Source organism: Terrapene carolina, unplaced genomic scaffold (assembly GCF_002925995.2).
Source record: "Terrapene carolina triunguis isolate 2854851 unplaced genomic scaffold, T_m_triunguis-2.0 Scaffold88, whole genome shotgun sequence".
Classification (NCBI taxonomy): Eukaryota; Metazoa; Chordata; order Testudines; family Emydidae; genus Terrapene; species Terrapene triunguis.
Window position 1 is genome coordinate 40,819,191 of NW_020664439.1, and position 22,339 is coordinate 40,841,529.

At 42.5% G+C, this 22,339-nt stretch overlaps 1 protein-coding gene across 1 annotated transcript in view; it reads right to left on the minus strand.

Annotated features, from left to right (window-relative positions):
• Positions 1–22,339, minus strand: part of PEX5L (peroxisomal biogenesis factor 5 like) — a 129,437-nt gene that overhangs the window by 22,146 nt on the left and 84,952 nt on the right. The window contains exons 4-7 of the mRNA XM_026649979.1: positions 20,763–20,972; positions 17,450–17,576; positions 16,730–16,826; positions 5,893–5,988 (exon numbers count right to left, since the gene is read on the minus strand). Of these exons, the coding sequence (XP_026505764.1) occupies positions 5,893–5,988; positions 16,730–16,826; positions 17,450–17,576; positions 20,763–20,972 (530 nt within the window). The remainder of the gene's footprint in view (positions 1–5,892; positions 5,989–16,729; positions 16,827–17,449; positions 17,577–20,762; positions 20,973–22,339) is intronic.

Consider the following 22,339-nt stretch of genomic DNA (forward strand, 5'->3'; position numbering starts at 1 on the left):
CCTGAAGAAATAGCTAATCAGAATGAAATCGATTTGTGAAGATTCTTCTTGACCAGTGCTTAAAAAAAAATGAAGTGGGTTTGCTTTTTTTAAAAAAATTACTGCTTCAAAATACTATGAGATTTTTTTTTCTTTAAAGGCACAAAAATAATTATCAGATGGTCATCTTAGCTTGATAGTTTGCTGAAAGAAAAAGGGAGGTGTCTGTCTTTTTAGTAAAACCTACAGCTATTAATTTAAATAAAGGCAAATATAGGATTCCCACCAGGCATTTACACGGAATATTAGGTAAAATTTTCAAAAGTACCTAAATATTTTAGGCTCCTAAATCCCATTTTCAAAAGTGATTTAGGCACGTAGGGCCAGATTTTCAAAAGTATTTAGGCACCTATAGATACAAATAGGCACCTAATGGGATTTTCAAAAGTGCCTAAGCAGGTGAGGTGCCTAAGTGCTATTGAAATCAATTGCAGTTAGGAGTCTAACCTGTTCAGGTGCTTTTGAAAATCCCAGTAGGTGCCTATCTGCATCTTTAGGTGACTAAATATCTTTGTAAAACTGGCCCTTAGGAGCCTAAGTCCCGTTACCTTTCACTGAGATTTAGGACTGATCTAACCTAGAAACTGACATCGATCCAGATACATGGCTCAGAGGTGAAAAATCCGCATCCCCACCCCTGAACAACATAGTTAAGGCAACCTAAGTCCCCATGTAGCCAGTGCTAAGTCGACGGAGGAATTGTTCTGCCAACCTATCTACTGCCTCTTAGGGAGGTGTATTATCTATGCTGATGTGAGAACCCCTCCCATCATCGTAAGTAGGCTACACTGAAGCATTACAGCAGTGTTGAAGCTGCACTGCTGTAACATTTTAAGTGTAGACAAGCTCTCAGGAGCCTGAGTTAGATAGGTGCTTTTGAGAATGGTACCCATTCGGTTTAAATGAGGGTGTTTCCCCAAAGGATACCCACTCATTCTCAACTGGGAATGCATAGTAGGAAGTAGGGGAAAGGAGGGACTAAGGAATTAAAGTCTATGGAAATGATCTAAAGCCGCCAGTTCTGTCGTTCTCATCAATCTTTATTATAGTCCCTTTGTGGCTATGAATTGTGGGATAGGGCATAAAGTTACCACCGGACTTAATATTTCCAGACTCAGGCTTATTTTCAAAGTGATCCCACATCCTGCGTGAGTGTCACATGTTGTTATGATGTCACATATTGGTACTCCACAGACATAGTGTTTTGCGACTACTAACTAATTTTCGATGCCTCGTCACTGCCATGTTGCACTGGAATATGCTAATGTAACACTGATGCAAACAGAATGATACCAAGGTGCACAATTTGAATGTTCTCTTTAAGCTTGTGAAGCAATATGACACGTGACCTAATGTCTACCCTACTGTAAACTAGTGAATGTGCTATGCCATAGCCTCAGTGTTGCTTTTCAGTTCTGAGAAGTTTCTCACAAGCTGTAAATGTTTGCACTTTCCTGGATTCACTTTGTTAGCCGGTTGGGATAAATCATACTGGACGATAAAACTGCCATTGTAACAACCTGCAAATACATAAAGCCGCCTGATGGTGGGAATTTGCCTCGGGCCCACTGTTTTGAGAGGGCCCCCAAAATGATAGAGGGGTGGCCAGGCCAAATTTGAGTGAGTGGTGTTGCAACCTGGCTGTGGAGTTGCAGTGCCACTCAGATTTGGAAACTGCCAACAATAGTGTGAGAAGCAACTTGCCTGCCCCAGCCTGGCCCAGATCCCACCATTGCCACCACTGACATCATTGCGCTGGGCCTGAAGTGACCTACCAGGCCAAGAACCTGTATGTGTAGTAGCGTGGTCTGAGCTCTGGGAGAGGCAGGAATAGGAGCAGCCCCCTGGCTGCACACGGGGCAAAGCCCCCGCAAAAGGGAGGCCAGAGATCCCCACAGACCTGGGTCCTCTCTGACCCCCATCTCTTCCCTGGCCCTCCATTCCTTCAGAGAGGACAGCAACCCCACAGACCTGGGCCGTCTCTAACCCCTCCACCCCCTTCTTAAACTCTTTAATTTCCATGGTAATTTTTTTGGAAGGATGGAAAGTAGGGTTGCCAACTTTCTAGTCGCACAAAACCGAACACCCTAGCCCTGCCTCTTCCCAAGGCCCCGCCCCCGCTCACTACATTCCACCTCCCTGAGTGGCTCACTCTCCCCCACCCTCACTCACTTTCAATGGGCTAGGGCAGGGGGTTTGGGTGTGGGAGGGCTCTACCTGGGGGTGTGGGCTCCAGGGTGGGGCCGGGGATGAGGGGCTCAGGGTGTGGGAGGGGGCTCTGAGCTGGGGCAGGAGGTTGGGGTGTGGGAAGGGGTGAGGCTGTGGGCTGGGGGGGGTGCAGGCTCTGGGGTGGGGCTGGGGATGAGGGGCTTGGGGTGCAGGAGGGTGCTCTGGGTTGGGGGGGACTCAGGGATGGGGCAGGGGCTTAGGGTGTGGGCTTACCTTGGGTGGTTCCTGGTCAGTGGCGCAACACGGGGGCTAAGGCAGGCTGCCTGCATGTCCTGGCACTACGCTGCACATGCCCCGGAAGCAGCCAACAGGTCCGGGTACTAGGCAGGGGGGCTAGGAGGCTCTACGCGCCACTCTTGCCCACAGGCGCTGCCCATTGGCCAGGAGTGCAGAGCCGGTGCTCGGGGCAGGGGCAGCGCGCGGGGACCCCCTGCCTAGAAGCTAGACCAGCTGCCCACTTCCGGGGCACAGTGCGGTGCCAGCCAGGACAGGTAGGGACTAGCCTACCTTAGTGCCGCAGCACCACCGACCGAACTTTTAATGGCCTGGTCGGCAGTGCTGACCGGAATTGACAGGGTCCCTTTTCAACCAGGTGTTCTGGTCGAAAACAGGACACCTGGTCACCCTAATGGAAGGCTTCGGTTTCAGATTAGATTCAAATCTAATTTCCAAAGACACAGGAAAAGTAGCCAAGCCTGCAAGCACCCAAGTTACTGCAAGCGTATCCCTAACATCTCTATAAAGGTAATTCACTCCAATCTTTTAGTATCTAAAGATTCTCTGAGGGTATGATTCTCTTTACGCCTCTTTAAGAAGAAATTACCTCACAGACCTAATTTCATCGCAAGGTTGGACAACCTGAGATGATTCCCAAGGGGATCCAGGGGTAGGAGATGGTTTGGCATCTTCACTCTCTAGATTACTAATTAAATCCTTTTCACAAAGGTAACAAAGATCCTGAAATTTGCTTTCCCTCCATGATCAGTTCTGTAACTAATCTCACCATTTCAAGCTTTCTCACTTGAAAAGTATTATAGAAACACCAAGAGCATAAAAAATGAATTTTTGGACAGTGTCTAGCTTTGCCCTATAAATGTGCTAATGTTTCTGAGCTGGGCTGGAAAACGATTCTCAACCACTCTAGCTTCCTTATTGCTTTGTTCTGGTCAGAATGGCAATTCAACCTTTTAAAAAAACTCTTCAGATGAAAATGTGCCTGGTAAGGTCCTGAAGCATATTTTCCTTTACATTTTAAACACCTGGTCCAACTTGGTATATTAAACAGAAAAAGTTACTTTGCCAGTTACACAGTTAGAGTCTTTTAATTAGATTCCCTTTTAATACCTGTTTTCCAGAATACATTAAGGCATTTTAATAATCTGTCCTTGTTGCCTCAGAATGACCTTGTTAATATGCAGGTGCATTTTACAATATATTCCTCTCTGTATCTTGTAATCTATTTCAGTAGTGTTGCAAGTAGTGTCTTGCAATTTATTTGCCTCAGCCCATTCCTCTTGGTCTTTATGCTGAATGTCACCATGCTTAGCTCCTACCAGTTGCAAGAGCAGTGCCACTGTTAGCCAGAACACTGACTTTACAACAGTGACTTTAACACTGATGGCATCACTGAGCACTCTATCATCCAATTCCACGCTGCTAACTCACTGACTACAGCATAAGTGTCCCACCTTGTGCTCATGAAGTGACTGAAAATATAGAGAGAATTTTGAGCAGGTGAGGTTCGAAAACACCTCTTGCATGATGTGGAATGCACGGAAAACCTTTCATGCATGACCAACAGTTCTTGATAAACAATCTTTGATCAGGAATAAAGAATCAATGGGTTTAGGGGGTAAAAGAGAAATGCATTCAGTGTATGGTTTGTAGCATCTCCATATTCTTAGCGGGGGAGGGATAGCTCAGTGGTTTGAGCATTGGCCTGCTAAATCCAGGGTTGTGAGTTCAATCCTTGAGGGGGTCACTTAGGGAGCGGGGGCAAAAATCAGTACTTGGTCCTGCTAGTGAAGGCAGGGGGGTGGACTTAATGACCTTTCCCTTCCAGCTCTATGAGATAGGTATATCTCAATATATTAACTGAACTCTAGTTAATTCTTTCTGTTTATCTAGTCTTGTAAGCTGAGGCAAGGATTTTTCCTATATGCATTAAAACACTGTGAAACAAATTGCCATATCCTATTATAAACAATAAACAGCACCAATGAAATGTATCTGTGTATGAGGAGCTCCATTTCTAGTTAGAGACCAGGCTCAGCCATAAGGCCTGATTCTGTTCTCACGTAAACCAATGTAAACCCAGAATAACTCCACTGAAGTCACTGGAATTACACAGGCATAAGACAGGTGTGAGAGCAGAATTGGGACCTATCTGGATCCAAACATCCCCAAAGTTCAGATGTGTTTGCAGAGGTGATTTCAGTCTCTGGAAGCTTGCTTCACAGCCAGACTTCCTCAACCAAGATCACTTTATCTATGGCTCTCACACATTTCATCCTGGGCTTTGTCCCAGAGGAATGATGGATCATGGCTGTAGGGGTTTGAAAGGCTGTTGAGGGAGCCCGTTGAGAGGTTTAAAGCTTAGGAATCAATGATACCATCCAAATCCTTTTTGGTTCATATCACAAAACACGTCATTTGGTAAAGAGCTGTCTTTGTCCAACAAGGCTCAGGACTGCATTAGTCAAGTGTTCCTGGTCAGCACTGGAAAGGCAAAGATGTTACAGGACAGGACTGAGGTACATTGAGGAAACTTGCACATCACTTGCCTGCAGTTTTCTGGACTGAAGCCATTAGTAAAACCACCCTGGAGAAAACAGAGAATCCTCTACATGTTAAAGTGCAATCACGGATTTTTATTAACTTGCTTTAGTACAGGGTTACTGTTGTAAGTACATCTCTACCCCGATATAACGTGACCCGATATAACACTAAGTCGGATATAACGCGGTAAGCAGTGCTCCGGAGGGGCGGGGCTGCGCACTCTGGTGGATCAAAGCAAGTTCGATATAACGCGGTTTCACCTATAACACAGTAAGATTTTTTTGGCTCCCGGGGACAGCGTTATATCGGGGTAGAGGTGTACATATAATTACCCATTCAGTGTCTAGCAGCAAGTTATCCTTCTGTACAGAGATGGCTCTGAACAAACTCCACCAGATTCTAACCCTGGATCTGGTCTAGGTTTGGATGTGAATTCATAGCACAGACCTGCCTATAATGGACTGAACATGCATGTAAGTTGCAAATACCCGATCCCTGGGGAAAATCTGCATTTCATTTTCATACTCACAAGTTTTTGAAGTGTTTAAATCCACGGGAGTTTTTCTTGGCCCATTATGGGGAGAGACAATTTGGATTGTGAGTTGTGATTCAGGCCCATCTCCATGTATAGCTAAGCTTTTATTTTCCCAAGGCAGATAATGGTACTTTAAATGAGTAATTTCATGAAATGTATCTCTCCTCTGCCTTGAGTAATCGAATTCTAAGGTGTTCCTTTAATTGTGCTATGGATTGAATTTGGAATGCATTGGCCCATTACAGGAACAGGTTTGTTTCATAGGTGAATGTCAGCCTTATGCCAAGATACAGCAGAAAATAAAATGATACCTCAACAGCTGCCTTTGCTCTTTCAAATTCCTCCTCCAAGGAATGATTTCTGGAGAGGAGTGAACCTCCCCAACGCTGCTCTTTGGTTGATCGTGCCTTAAAGAAATAAAGAATAAATAAGAAAGGATGACATGCTTTGTCACAAACTTTCAAGTTCCTTCTCTTTCTTTCTTCACTAGTGTTGAAAGTGACCTTCATCTGGTGCGATGCTGTGTGTTTCCCTATGTGAATCCCCACCAACACTGGACACAGCTTTAGCAGTGTCCACTGCTTCAGCGGAGCAAAGTAACATCTCATTCCCTAGAGTTTCCTTTTCACTCGGGATTTAGACATGATGAACAATCCCAGCTTTGGTTGTGAAAGATCCAAAATAGTCCCTTGAAGCTTCAGAGAAAATGAACTTCAGAATGGTTAAAAAGACTGTGTAACATTAAAAGCTTGTGCCTCGAATAAGCTATCTTCACATCTCCCCTTCCTCTCTCTCCCCCCCCCCCCCGCAAGTTCATTTTGCTTCATTCTGCAAGACAGAAATGTAGCTGTTGGAATTCCTAATAAGGAGAGCTGTCCCACAGGTACCATTTCATTTTTGAATGGACTGTATTCAACATGATTAATACTTCGTTTAAGTAGTTGAAAGTTTATGGTTGAGAACTGGATCCTGTACAGTTCAGCCTCTATTACCTGAACCCCTTGTGTTATCACCCCAAACTCCCCGTTATCTAAAACAGGGTCACATTCTCTGGTGCCTGTTAGTTACACTGACAATCCCCTTGATTGTCTGAAAGCTTCATTTTCTGAATGTATGCCATGTTCCCTGAAATTATCATGTAATCTCACTGTAGCCATTTCTGTAAATTACAATCTACTTGAAGAGACATTCAACTGAATTTGTATTTTATTTTATTTTTCAAATAGACATTAATTTAAAAGAGACAAGGTGATATATTATCTTTTATCTTGTCCAATAAACAATATTACCTGCCCCAACTTGTCTCTCTAATATCCTGGGACCGACATGGCTAACATACCACTACATACATTTTTTTAAAAAGAGACCCAAAATACACAGTACACCCCTGCCTCTGTCTGCAAGTCTTTTACAATGAAAAATCAGTGCGTGAGAGGTCTGAGTTGTAAATATATGTGGAGATGACTTTCCTTATGATGATAAAAGGATGTGGGATTGGTTGGCACACAGGAAATGCATGGGACAGATATACAAACCTCACAATCTGCAGTTTTCTCACTCTTATCTAAGTGATTCAGAATGGGCAGAAGAGGATTTTTAGACAGTTCTTGGATTTTGGGTGGGGACTACAAAGAGAGCAGGGAGACATCTTGAAGAGGAAAAGTGTGAAAGTTAGGCTACAGAAGGAGTATTTGGCTGCTATTTTGTTTGCTTCTACTATTGTTCTTTCATAATGGAGGTGCATTTAATTCACTATCCTCTGCAGGAGAAAGTTGTACCTGTTTTCTCTGCACTTGCTGTATCTGTCTGTCAGGCTGTGTCCTGAGGTTTAGGATCACTAGTACAAATACCTCCTTTGTATTGATTTTCTCTAAACCTTGAGTACCTTGAAGACTTCAGTTATAATAAGAGATGACTCCGAAATGCAGGGCTCAGACCTAAATCCAGGTCTAGGCTTTCCCAAAGGCTGGGGGAATAAGCTCTGGGGTGTTCTTCCAGCTCTACAGATAATGGACTTGAGTCACCAATGTGTGAAACTGGAGGACTGCAATGGTGAATTGGGTTCAGTGACCAGTCATGGATTTTTGGATCCAGATGTGAACTTTCCCAAAGTTGGGGGGGGGGGGGAATTTGGATTGTAGGATTAGGTTTGGGGTATCTTTAATATCAACATCCTGTCCCCATGTTTTATGTTCAACAGGTACAATCTCTATTGCCTGATCATCCTGCATACTTTAATTCTCCTCCTCCCTTCATTGTTCTTCCCCTGAAGACCCTTTCCGCTAGTCCTGCCTACAGCATATGCCACCCTAATTTTAAATAGATTATTCTTTGTGTGTCTTAACAACACATTAGAAAACATCTCTCTCTCCTTGCACGTTCCAGAGCTTGGTTTACTATTGTTACCGTGACTGCATAGGCTGAGCTGAACGGATGATTGTTGTTTTTGACATCCCTAGCACACTCTTCTCTCCAATCTATCCCACAGGAAGCACATTAGTAATGTCCTCTACAACTATTCTTTTATTAAAATAATTCTAATTATGCTTTTGTACAAAAGGCACAGTGCAAAGAACTATGTTAAGCCACTGCAAGGAAAACCACATGGTGACCTTTAGCCTTGCCAAATAGAAATTGCTCTCTGACTCCGCTAATCCCTTACCCCCACACTTGCCTAAGGTTAAAACTCATTAGCTATTTGTCTGCCCATGGTCCCAACTGCATTAATTTACATGATTATATTTCTGATGGTTGTACTTGGTGATATTCAATTACAATGAACCAGATTCATCCCTGGTGTAACTTCACTCCTTTGAAATTCGGGTTTGAACCTGACAAAATGTGTTGTATCAGTAAGTGCTGTACGGGCATTGTTGTGATGAAGTAACCTAATCAGAAGTATACCTATAAGCAAATGTACAGAATTCATCTCCAGAAGCAGCACTTTGCCATATTCTTAATGCACAGTCTCAGTACCTAAATATTTTTTTCTTTTTGGAGAAGGATACTGACAAAGGATCAGATTCTAATCTTATGTGTGGAATGTTTCTTTGCCTCCCTTAAATCTATTCCTGCGCTTGTGACTACATGTTCAGAAGGATTTTAAAAAAAAAACTGGAATCATGACATGCATTTGAGATTCCAGTCTGGTCCAACTGTGTGTATATTCTTCATATGTCTTTGTGCCAGCGAGGTTAGTTTACTGCAATGAAATCTGTATTGGGCTACCGAACACTGAACCAACACCTGCTGTTAGTGTAGAACAAGATGGCACAATTGCTGTTAGAAGTGGGCAGTAGGGATTCTGCCTAACCGCTGTTTCATGCTCTGCACTGGATGCCTTTGGCATCTGGATTGAGTTTAAGATTTAGCTGTCAATGACCAGATACCTGGGGGTTGTAGTCCTCTCCCCATTATCCTCTATGGCAGGGGTAGGCAACCTATGGCACGCATGCCGAAGGCGGCACGCGAGCTGATTTTCAGTGGTACTCACACTGCCCGGGTCCTGGCCACTGGTCCGGGGGCCTCTGCATTTTAATTTAATTTTAAATGAAGCTTCTTAAACATTTTAAAAACCTTATTTACTTTACATACAACAGTAGTTTAGTTATATATTATAGACTTATAGAAAGAGACCTTCTAAAAACGTTAAAATGTATGACTGGCACGCGACACCTTAAATCAGAGTGAATAAATGAAGACTCGGCACACAATTTCTGAAAGGTTGCCGACCCCTGCTTTATGGTGACCCAGGGCTGGGCTGGGATCTCAATGGCTGCTGCAGTATTAAGGCAAAGGATAAGGACCCAGGACATCTGGCTTCTGCTTCCACTTTTGCACCAACCTCCCATGTTGAGCTAGTTGGAAAATCTTATTTTTTTCCCCAGAAATTTCCAAACCTGCATTTCATTAGTGATGGGGGGGGGAAAGGACCAGGAATGGAGAGCTGGCAGACATACCAAGGAGCAGAGTTCTGCTGTGGCTTTCTCTAACAGGGGAATGGGCATACTGGAGAAGTGGCCAGTGGGTCTGCACACAATGTGGTCCATAAAGTCAGTACTCTATGTTGGGAGGTAGGTGCAATAGCTGCCCACTATCTACTGCCTTTGGGGTAGAACGTCTTATTCCCCCGTACCAATCATTTTGTGCACATTTTTCTGCACTTGCTCTCTGTTTACATGGGGTATGTGCTGTTGGTGAGAGGAGTAAATAATAGACTAATTTTGTGGTCTCTCTTCAAAGTAATGGGCCTGTTCCATTCCTGGTGTAACTTTCTTGATCTCATTAGAGTTACTGGCACACCAGATATGGATCCACCTGCCCCATTTTTCTTACGGGTAGACACCAGACCACCTTATGCAGTCCCTGACAAACATTCTAAATAGTGATGCACAGAACTCCTGATGTGAATTGTGAGTTATAAATGTTTTAGGTTTAATTCTGATCTCCCTTACGTCAGTGTAAATCAGTAGTAATTCCAATGAGGCCCACGGAATTTCAACAGTAAGAGTGGTGTGATTAGGGTGACCAGATGTCCTGATTTTATAGGGACAGCCCCGATTTTTGGGTCTTTTTCTTATATAGGTTCCTATTACCCTCCCACCCCCGTCCCGATTTTTCACATTTGCTGTCTGGTCATCCAAGGTGTCAGAATCAGACCCAATTTCCAAGAGTGGGCACTTATGTCCAGGGGTGGCTCCAGCTTTTCGGCCGCCCAAAGAAGAAAAAAAAAAAAAGAGGCGATTGGCGGCACTTCGGCAGCAGCTCAATCGTGCCGCTTCATTCTTCTGCAGCAATTCGGCAGCGGGTCCTTCACTCCCTCTCTTCCTCTTCGGCGGCACTTCGGTGGCAGCCCAAAGAGGAAGAGAGGGACTGAGGGACCCGCCGCTGAATTGCCGCCGAAGACCCGGAGGTGCTGCCCCGATACCGGACAGAGTGCCGCCCCTTTCTATTGGCTGCCCCAAGCACCTGCTTCCTTCGCTGGTGCCTGGAGCCGGCCCTGCTTATGTCAGGGTTTCGCTAGTCGGTCTTTGGATGAGTAAATCAGCACATAGAGAGCTCCAATATCCAGTGTTTAGGGCAGGCGAGGCCAAAGTTTGAAAATTGAGTTTATTGGGTTATTGAATAAGCAGACCATGTACCATTTGAAATTAAATATATTAAAAATATTCTGTTTGCAGTTCTCATCATTGAGGAGAAAACTAAATTGTAAAAAGACCAAATTCTGTAGAACATTTCCAGGCAGATAAATTCACAAGTGGGAATCTGCTAAGGTAGCTGGCACCAAAAAAACTTGGCGCTACAGAGCTTCAAAAGCTAAAATTGGGTAGCATATGACAGGAGTAGAATACTGAGAAGGAAGAAGTCCACAAACCATGACTGCCCCAATGTTGTTGTGTATTCTGACCTTCAGATACATTTAAAAAAACAAAACAATAAACCTCCCAAAAGGTGCCATTGTGACTTATATTAACATTGCTCTGTTAATTGAAATTCTGCTATATGCAGGACTTTCTGTTTGTAAAGAAAATGGAATAGCTCTACAATAACTTCAAGCACAGAAAACACGAGCCATTCTTTTAGAGAGCATCTGCTCCACACTGGGGACGGAAGCTAGCATGCTTGGAACTGTCAGAGATGGACAGTGAAGTGCATTAAGGTGATTCTCTCAGGAGTTGCAGATGGCGAACAGTAGCAAATTTGACAAGTTAAAACCTCCAGTGTATGGCTGGACCATGTTGCATATGCATGGGGTGACCTTTAATATGAAGGTCAAGATCTGTGGTGGATAAACATTGGCAAGTGTATCATCTAGTAAAAGCCACAATAAGGTTTATTTTACCACAAGAGTATTCAGACCTTTGTGATGGTAGAGGGGTGGGGCTGTTAGGGGACCTGCAAAGAGGTAGAGAACTTTTCACCTACTGGTGGCAACCTGACCCATGTTGGCACTGCCTGAAACTAATTAATGTTTGGTGGACTCAGTCCAGTTCTTTGTAGAACACTGTTTGCATCACACACACAGAAACCGACACAGTGCACTTCTTGTCAGTGTCAACTGAGAAACTCAGGACTGAATGTGTAGTGTCCTGCATGGAGCTTGGAGAGATGAGCACAGGTTGCAGGAGGGAAATTTGGAGGAGGCAGCAGGACCCCTGTCTGTGAGCATACGGCTCCAGCTGCAGCATCTGTAAATAGTTCTCTTAATAAAGAGCCAATCTAGTTTTACAAGCATGGAGTCCTTTCATGTTATTACCCAGCACATGGGACACGAAACAGAATGGGCCAGGGAGATTAAACTACTCTGAGTGGTCCCTCCACAGTCACTTTGGTGCTATTATAAAGTATTGGAGCTCTTAATTGTTTCAGAAAAAGAGCAGCCACAGAAAGGGCTAAAATGCCTTTCCACAATATCTTCTTTTATTGGGGATAATTTTCCACGTGTGAATATGAGGAGGCTTTTTGCAACACTTATGGAAATATGCTTTGTAACAAAGCTCCATGGCTGTCACTGGCCATCAGTTCAGTAATGTTTCTTGACCACACTAGAGTATGACTCAAGATGAAAAAATTTCCACTTATCAGGAATAATAAACACAGGGCATTGGGTCAGCAACTCTAGCTTTATCTCCCTTTTATGTTGGCAAAGTCAATTCAACCTTTTCTTATTTTGATGTTACAGCCATTTTACTTTTATGGAAACTAGTCTAACTGAACATGTGCAGCATAAAAAATGGAATGGATTTTTATTTTTGCTTCTGCAGGTACTCTGCTTGAAGATTAATAGGAAACAGATGCAAAACTACAGCCTCTGTAAACTAAATTTGCAACTGTTCTTACAGAATGCCACACATTACAAATTCTGTGAATGTCTGCTTGATTTATACACATCCAGGATACACATAAGCTTCCTGCCAGTGAAACCTGCTAAACTGAAGAACACTCTCCTAAAAGAGGGTATGGCTGCACTTAAAGCTAGACTGGCCAAAGCATGAGACAACATACGGTACTATGCAGGGAAATGAACTACACAACCTAGCAGGTCTTCTCCATCGCTAACGTGTCAATCTAGCGTATAAAATATAAAGAAGAGGCAGGTGTCATTCTATTAGAATTAGTGCTAATTTAAACAGGAGAATAATTTCAGATTTTGCAGTTAGGTGAAAATTGGTAAGGAAAAGAAGGATCATCTGAAGAGTAAAGCACAGAATAGGTGACAGGAGAACAGGGTTCTATTTTCTGCTCTGCCACATATGTCTTGTGTGACCTGGGACAGAGTGGCTCTGTGCCTCATCTGTGAAATGCAGATATTAATACCCACCTGACACGGGTGTTGCAAAGCATTTTGAGATCCCGGGATAGAAGGTGCTATATAAGGGGAAATTATTGCTATTAACTGTATTATCTGTGTCCTTGTACCCCCACCCATGCTCTGACCTGGATAGAATAGTGAAATTGCACAATTGAGAGCTCAAAAACCAGCAAATGCCAAATGAAGGTTGTATGTTCAACCTCTCCTCTGTCCCTTTGCATGTATGCATTACCGTATAACATTTAATTAAGCATTGCCAGAAAGCCCTGTCCAACACACCTTACAAGGGTCCTCCTCCGAGGAGGTGTAGAGCCTAAATTTAGAACTAAGTCCACCATTGCTGAGCTCTTTCTCCAGTACAACTTATTGTTCCACTGGAGAGGCTGCTACACACATCTGTGGCTATGCTTATAAGCACTGAAGTACGGATTCCTCCTTATATTCCTTAGAAGTTCTTCAGCTATGGAGACTCCAGTTTGGACAGGAGAGTTTGGGAAAAGGAAGCTTTTTAGGATCCTCATAGCACCTCCTCATTATCAATAATAATAGGAAGCTAATAGGAAAAGGAAGCTTGAGGGGGCAAAGGAATCATTAGGGGAAGGGGACTTATAAGGCCCAGGAACTAAAGGAGATTAGAGCGAGGGACACTACAGCTACAATGTACAACAGCAGTCTCTCTCTCTCTCTCTCTCTCTCTCTCCATCTGCACTACAAGGTGTCATGGCCAAATCCTGCCTTCAGCTACGACAGCGCTATCTCCTTGAAATCAAGGGGTTACATCTACCCAGATTCTGCCTTCAACTATACCCATACAACCCCGTTGCTTTCCAAGCTATTGAATAAGTGGATATGAGGACAGAATTTGATTGTAAGCATCCAATTCATTTTTAAAGTAAAAAATCTGTTCACCTGCTCGGTCAACAAATTTTTCACCGTTTTTTCATTATTATTAGGTACTGAGTGAACTGTATAGGATTCCAGAATGCTGAAAAGCTCAGAATTGAGTATCCGAGTTTGGCTCCTTTTCATGTTTGCTGGGCTGGGCATTAGCTGGGTTAGGAAATGGCTTGGCTGCATGACTTTTGAGACGCTCAGCACTGTATTTAGAAGAATGATTTAGGCTAGAGGTCTGAAGTGTTCTGACATCATTTCTCTGCAAATTGGAATTTTCCATCCTTCTCTTCCCCCTTCTCCTTTGCTTTCATTATCTCTCTCCAACCTGCTTCTGCACATTTATTTCTGCTTTAAAAAAACAGCTCCATCTGGAATGGGCGTACTGCCTTTAAGGGGCTGGAAATACTATACTAGGATCCCAGATTGACAACGAAGTTGGTATAAGGATCCTAAAATGAGGATTCCATTTCCTTAAATCATAAGCAGTAAGAGAAGTAAAATATAAATTAATGGATCCTTGCAGCACAGCGACATTTAGCGTTTCTTCAGCAGTAATTTAGCAGGGGACGTAAAGAATATAATTTGCACTGATGTCTTTGAGCAACTCACTGGGGGAGGAGATTCTTGGGGCAGCGGTATGAAGGAGGTAAATGGACTCATTCTTGTGAATGATGTTAGTTATTTTAAATCCGTCTGTTCTGTGGAACAGGACAGGAGCTTTCTTCTTTATGTATGACTCAATTCTTTTCTTCTCCCATGTCAGTGAGTTTCCCTCATTCTGTCTCTTCCCATTCTCCCAGTCACTTTCATTCTGCCTTTTGACTACTCTTCCAGTCACTTACTTTTCAAATCTTGTGGTCTGATTCTCAGGGCCATTAGGACCTTTGTGCTGCTCCCCACTTCTTTGGAAATGTCAGAGTAGATCCAAACTAAGCTTGCCTACCTGGAGGATGGGTGGTCACAAACTGAATCATATGAACTACTGGTGATTATTGTTATTGTTTGTTTTCACTAGCACTCACAATATGCTAGGCAACCTCCAAACACAGAAGAAGGCCCAGTCCATCTCCAAAGACCTTACAAGATGAAAGGCAAACAGCCAGATGAAGCGTAGGGGAGCAGGGCATAATATATAATTAAAGAAATCCAGGTGGTAATTGGCCTTATTAGGCAATAGGTTATAATAACCCTACAGACTAGAAATGCTGGGGCAGATCCTCAGCTGGTGTCAATTGCCACAGCTCCACTGACTTCCGCTGAACTCTGACAATTTACACCAGCCGGTGATGTGCCCAGCTGTATGCAGTGTTCACGTTTAGCCCTAAGGTCTAAAATTGCCTCTCTCTCACTTCAGGCCTTGTTGGAAATACACCTCTACCCCGATATAACGCTGTCCTCGGGAGCCAAAAAATCTTACCGCGTTATAGGTGAAACCGCGTTATATCGAACTCGCTTTGATCTGCCAGAGTGCGCAGTCCCGCCCCCCCCGGAGCACTGCTTTACCACGTTATATCCGAATTCACGTTATATCGGGTTGCATTATATTGGGGTAGAGGTGTCATTTTGTTTTGTAAATAGGCCTCTTTCACTTATTCATGTTCTTGAGCTTATGGCTGATTCTGAATGTTCCTCACTGTGTTAGCAAATCCAGTGTAATTCTTTTATTTTTTTTTTTATGTTTGTAAAGGAAAAATGATTCACTTATTGGATTATATTAAGTGTGAGAGGTTTAAAGTGCTCACAAAGGATAAAATGGCTGAATTTTATCCACAGGCTATTACCAGCGACAAAAATGATTTAAGTAAAAGAACCTAAAATCATACAATTTAAGAAAAGGGTTGGCAATATGTGGTTTGATTGTAACACATAACAACTCTACTGTGCTACTGATTTTTTTTTTTTAGTGTGCCAACAAATACTCAGCAATGTCTGGCTTTTTGCAGAATATTAATGGAAAGTCACTGTGTTGAAATAACTAGTGTTTTTCCAAAGGCCCCTTTTCTTGATATGCCAACAATTTTCCTAATAATGTTCAAGGAGCTTTACTTGAAGTTCAATGAATGTTTAAAAAAAAAAAGAGAGAGAGAGAAAGCAACAGCAGATCCCACAGAACAAGAACAAAGTCAACTCTTTGAAGAGCAGCTCTAACAAAATACCTTCTCCAAAACTCTCCAAAAAACACATTCATCCCTAAGTCCTCTGTTCAAATAGATAGGCCTTTGCAACATAGTTAAAAGCAAAAAACTGGGGCTGTTTCAATCCAAAAGAGAGAGAATTCTGAATTTGCTGCTATATTTCATAAGAGCATGATCAGAAACAAGGAAAAGTTAAGTTAGAAACCTACCCCACCACTCATTACTTATTTTGGTTTATGCTTTTAACGTAAATGATTGATTCTTGAAATCTGTTGATTCTCCCCAAATCACTTTTAATTATTGCACTCTATTTGCTGCTCCTGAGCAGAATGTTATAAGATGATGATGGTTATTTTGTAACTATGAAATTCCCCAATCCATAGGGAATGGTGCATTTTTATTGGAGTTTCAATAGTAATTATTTATCTAATTATTTTTCTTATTTATCAGCACCATTATCATTATTCAGAAGGTGAGAGTCACAGCTTGGATGATAGTCATGCATCAATACTCCACTTCTACTGGAATATACTTCTGAGGAGATTTATAAATTAAGAAGCATTAGCCCCAGGCTACCATGCTCATTCACTGAAGTAATGAACACTGAGATGCTAATGTATTTCAAATACACATAATCTGCTTTTGTAATGTAATGCAGTATTGAAGATTTAGCAGCATAATTCTCATTGAGTTAACTGATGACATTGAAAACACCCCATTTACAGTTCTCTTGATAGTGAAGAGTAACACAATGAAACAATACCTGCTTGGCTTATTTGTGTAGTTGGACCTAATAAAATCACTTACCTGTGTTGCAGGTACTAATTCTAAATCTGATGCTGAATTGGACTCCAAGGCACTTTTGACACTAGTCAGCTCAGACTGCGATCTGTTCTCTGTAGACCTATAAATAACGCATTTACATATTCATTATTGTACACCAAGAAACTATATCTAACAGTTTAATAAATACATCATGACTAATTGGGTTAATTCTGTTAGCTGAGTAGTTTTTAATTGGTGGATACTGATAGTGCACGGACTCTTCTTCCTTCTTGGTTCTGTCCGTTACACATTTCAGCCCCATGCAAACAATGATCAACACAACCTGTCCTCATAGAAGAGATCTGGGGTATGATTTGCCATTATACAGGTTAAGCCAATGGAGTTACATTGTCATGGACCTAGTATAATGAAGTGGAGAATCAGGCGCACAGCAGTGTTCTCTCTATTTTATAGCATGGTAAACAGAGGCACAGAAAGCCACTGAGGGAGTCAAAGTGTGAGTAAGGATCAGCACTCCAGAGCACCAGGCTCCCAGTCCCTTATTCAGACCATGCCTGTCTCCCCTTGCCCAGTAGCCTAATTTTCTTCCTTTCTAAGTTCTACAAGTGATAATGCAGAAATGAAACACACTGGGCCAAATTCAGCCCTTGTGTGAGTGAGTGAAACTCAAGTGGAAATCTCCGAGCAAAGTTGGCAGTGATGTAAACGGTGGTGTAAAATTGGTGTGGGTGCATGTTTTACCATAAAAGCTCTTTTGATGGAGCTCTAGATGATGAAGATTTTCGTTCTGTAGCTGAATGACCCTTGCCGTTCCTCTCTCCATGAAACTTCACTTCATCCCATTTCTCGAGCTGTGTCTGAATATTTACTGGAAAAAAATGAATCTTTTACGGAACCTAATTCAGAAAACATTATGTCTACAGCTCCATGTAATGGTGGTGAGGAAACTGAGCCTCTAAATCACTAAAATCCTATGATGATTGGAAAGCATATGTTTTAGACAGGGCCCAATCCTTTAGGGCAGTTGAAATTCCCTGGAAAAATTGACATATTCGAGAACCAGCAATAAGTTACCTAAATCTTGATTTTCATAGTCACTAAAATTTTAAGATCCTTCGGGAAATAAGTGGGACTGTGCTTGAACTCAGTTATTGCTAAGGCGGTGATTCTTTCATGGAGGTTGCGGAAGTCACGGATTCCGTGACTTTCCGCGACCTCTGTGACTTCCGCAGTGGCTGGTGTGGCTCAGTTTAGGGCCGCCCAAGCTGCTGGTCCCAGGGCCAGCTGCTCGGGTGCCCCTCGGCTAGCTGCACTGGCCGCCGCTGGAGCGACCTGGGGCCAGCTGCTCTTGCAGTCTCCAGGGCCAGCCACACCAGCTGGTGCTGCTCTGGCGGCCCTGGGCAGCTGGCTCCAGGGACTGTGGGAACAGCGGCCGGTGTGGCTGACTCCAGGGGGGGCGCCCAAGCTGCAGTCCTGGGGGTGCCCTGGGGACCGCCCGAGCAGCAGCAGTCCCAGGGCGGCTGGACACCATCTGGAGAGCAGTCCCTGGGAGCAGCGGTTGGGGGGCAGTCAACCCCCAGCACTGGAGCAGGGCCCCCCCGGAGCAGTGGGGCCCCAGAAGTAGAGATTTAGTCATGGGTATTTTTGGTAAAACTCATGGACAGGTCACGGACGCTGAATTTTTATTTATTGTCTGAGACCTGTCCATGACTTTTACTAAAATCTTAGTAAATCTTAGACTAAATCTTAGCCTTAGTTATTTCAATGTAAATTATATACATTGGAGGGATTGTGGCAGCTTCTTGGCTGTTTTGGTTATTTTTAACCTGTAGATTGTGGGCCAGATTTTGAAAATCCAGCCTCCCTTTTAGCACCTGCAATTTATGGGTACAAATGGTTATGGAGGCAATTAAATCATTTAGTCACATGTCTGAAATGATTTTCAAGTTTATTAAGGTCCTCAGACATCCAGATAACAACTTGAACTAACCTAGACAAATTACAGGGGTAATAAATAAAAAAACAATAAAATATAAGATTGGAGGCTGAAAGCCTCTTGAACATCAGGGTCTTTTAAAGATCTACCCTGATGGAAAGAAACGCTGTTATCTTCAGACAGATAACATTCCGCTTGTCAATTTTTCTCTTGTGGTTGGAAATGATTCAGGTTTGGGACAGTTTGGAAGGAAATGACCTGAATTTAACTTTAAAAAAAATCATTATCCTGCCAAATGTTATCCAGTGATGAGATTTTGATAATCTATATGAATACTGTGCTTGGGCCAAGAATGGAACTCTCACTTGCCACTGCTTTTCTGGGACTGATGTGTTTAGGCAAAGTAGGGTGACCAGACAGCAAATGTGAAAAATCTGGACAGGGGGTGAGGGGTAATAGGAGCCTATATAAGAAAAAATCGGGACTGTCCCTATAAAATCGGGACATCTGGTCACCCTAAGGCAAAGCAGTGTGTTACAAGTACAGTAGGCATTTGTAATATTTGCTGATTTTAAAGGAAGGTCTAAAATGGGTCTGGCTGGTTTGAGAGCTGTGTCTTGCTCTAACTTCTAATAATACCCCCAGGTGATGACCTGGTTGTTTTTTAATTAGGATTTTTTTTCTAACTTCTATTCATCGATTTTCAAAACCTTTCTCGAGAGAGTTCAGTGATCCAGGATGCACACTTATGGTTACTCTTTTGCACATACATTGACCCATTACTAGGAGTGGCTTAAATACTTCTTCTGTGCTGGGTAATATAAGATAATATTTTTAAAGACACTGCCCTCTTCCTATCCTTTACCAGTATTTAACATGTATTGCTCCAGTCCTTCACCTGGATCCCTTTCCTCTTTAGTGTAACGTCTTTTCCGCCGCACACACTAGTCTCTCTGTATATAATCCTGAGAGACCACACCTAGAATACTGCATTCAGTCTTGGCAATTCATTACCAGAAAACAAGAGGGTGGGATTTTCAAAAATATCTAAGTGAGTTAGTCAGTGTTAACTAGGCACCTATCAATAGGAGTTAGGCACCTAACTCATTCAGGTGCTTTTGAAGATTCCACCCAGAGACAATCTGGAAAGAGTTTTGAGAAAGTTGCCCCCCCAATGATTTTACTTACGTTCTGAGAGCTTATCTCACAAGAAGCATTGCTCACCATTTATAAGTTATTGGTTTATATTTAATTAAAACTTGGCATTTGTAAGCCTCTCTCTGGTAGCTACCCTCTTGTTGATTAAAAGCGAATATGAAATGTTTAGTGAGAGAGAGTATGCCAGAGATGATAAATTACTTTCAAACCAGCCCAGCTTGGAAATGTATTATCCTAATGGCTGTCTGATCAACATTGCAAAATGAGTTTGTGGCCAGAGCCCAGCTCCTAATAGATAAGTGTCCACATCATAAAAGTGACCTCACAATTGACACCGAGGGTATGTCTAAACTGCAATTAAAAACCTGCGGCTGGCCTGTGCCAGCTGACTTGGGCTTGTGGGGCTCAGGCTCAGCGGCTTTTTAATTGCGGTGTAGACATTTGGGCTTGGGTTGTGGACTGGGCTCTAGAACCTGTGAGTTTGGAGGCTGCAGCCTTAGCCTGAATGTCTACACCTCAGTTAAACATCCCCTTATCCTGAGCCCCACGAGCCTGAGTCATCTGGCATGGGTCAGCTGCAGGTGTCTAATTGCAGTGTAGACATACCCTGAGTGGCACCTTGGAAAAAGAATGGTTGATTTTATTTGCATTTAACAGCTCCCCTCCACTATAAAAACACTTTACCTTCTATGATTCTTACCAAGACATTCCATTGTACGGGCCAGCTTCTCCATTGCCCTGCACCCCGTGTAGTCATTTACACCAGCGCACATCGAGAGTAAAGTGGGTATAAAATGCTACTAAATCACAATTTACTTGCACTATGCAGTGGTGTAACTGTCTACAGAAGGTGCATGGCGATGAGAAGATGGCCCAGGGTGCTATTCTGTGATAGCCGCAAGGAGCAATTGGTAAAGTTAAGCATGGCTGAGTGGCACTGATGAAATAACCAGCTCTTACCTAAATCTAATGATGACTTCTCTGGCGCTCTCCCAATCTGGACCTTCTGCTCAGCATCCACATTTATAAGGTCTGAGTTGTCTGTCTTCTTTCTGTGGGTTGAAGCCTTTAAGTTTTCACCTCTTAATGCATTCTCTGACTTCTTTGTCTTGCTTTGGGTTTGTAAGACAGGTTCACTCAGATCCAAGAGATCCAGACCGGTTGATAATACTATCAGAGATGCAAAATGTTAGAACTCAGTATTGAGCTCAGTTTTAATTTATTTGATTAGATTTTTCTTTTAAATTTGTTTTAATTGACTAAGGCAAAATTGAGTTAAATTAAACTCATTTGTATTTGACACAGTAGATGTTACATAGTTACTGGGTAAGGACTATGACCAAGATTTTGAAAAGTGACTAGTGATTTTTGGGTGCCTTGTTTTTTTAGGTGCTGGTCTTGAGTCACCTTTAAAAGGGCCTGATTTTCAGAAAGGCCCTTTTAAGTTGTTTCAAGTTGGCAGCAGAAATCACTAGTAATTTTTGAAAGTCTTAGCCCAGAGTTTCCCACATGATCTGGTTGTCCCAGTATTATGCAATTTGGTTCTGAGAGAGGATTAGGACCAGTCTCACCAGTTTAAAGTACTGAAAGCAATTAAAACCTATCTGAGTACCAGCTATTTATGAGATTACTACTGTGTTGTGCTCTATTAGGGAGATGATTATAGACTAAATCAGCTTTACCTGACAGCTTGCAATCATTTTGTGTTCAGAGGTAGGTTTTCAAAGACGCATGTGAGGAGTTAGCGGAATGATTCACACTGACTCTAGCCAATCGCTTTGAAAACATTCCCTTCACAATTCTCCCAGTGAAAAATAACTCTGAGACAATCCATGCTTGCCTTACTCATGCAGCTCATCCTAATGAGGTCTCTGGGACTGTTCATATGGGTAAGGCAAGGAGGATTTGGCCCTCCATATTTACAGTGTTTTAGGGAGGATATTTCAAAACAATCTATGAGATTTGGATGCTCAGTTCCCACTAAACTTTAACAAGAGATTGGCATAGAAATCCTTTAGGCACCTCTGAAAATATCAGTCTAAAATGTGTTAAATACCATAATTAGTTTTTTGGACACTGCAAGAAACACACACCAAGCTAAACTGTTAATGATATTCTTATGAAAGGGCCATTGCCAATATAAAAATCACAGTTGTCTGAAATTTTTTTTACCTACTCATTGATACAAGTAACATATAAGATTATTTTAACAGACATTAAAAAACATATTTTTCTCTCTTTTCCAGTTTTTTTAGTTGGTGTATTTGACAGCACTCTCTTTATATTCAGTTGCACTGTTTTCCTTTGGAGTCGCTTAATTTCCCCTTTTGTTTATGTGAATCTTCCACATAAGAGGAGAGAGAATTTTTTTTTCAGAAATAGATAAATGTGATTGTAAAGCAACAAAAACTGGCAGGGGTATTTTGGGGCAGGCATAGCACCTATAATTACTTTACTTTTTTTTTTAATGAATGCTGCCCCTTTAACTACCTGCAGTACCTACAGTCATTCCTGTAACATATTTGTCTGTGCTAAAA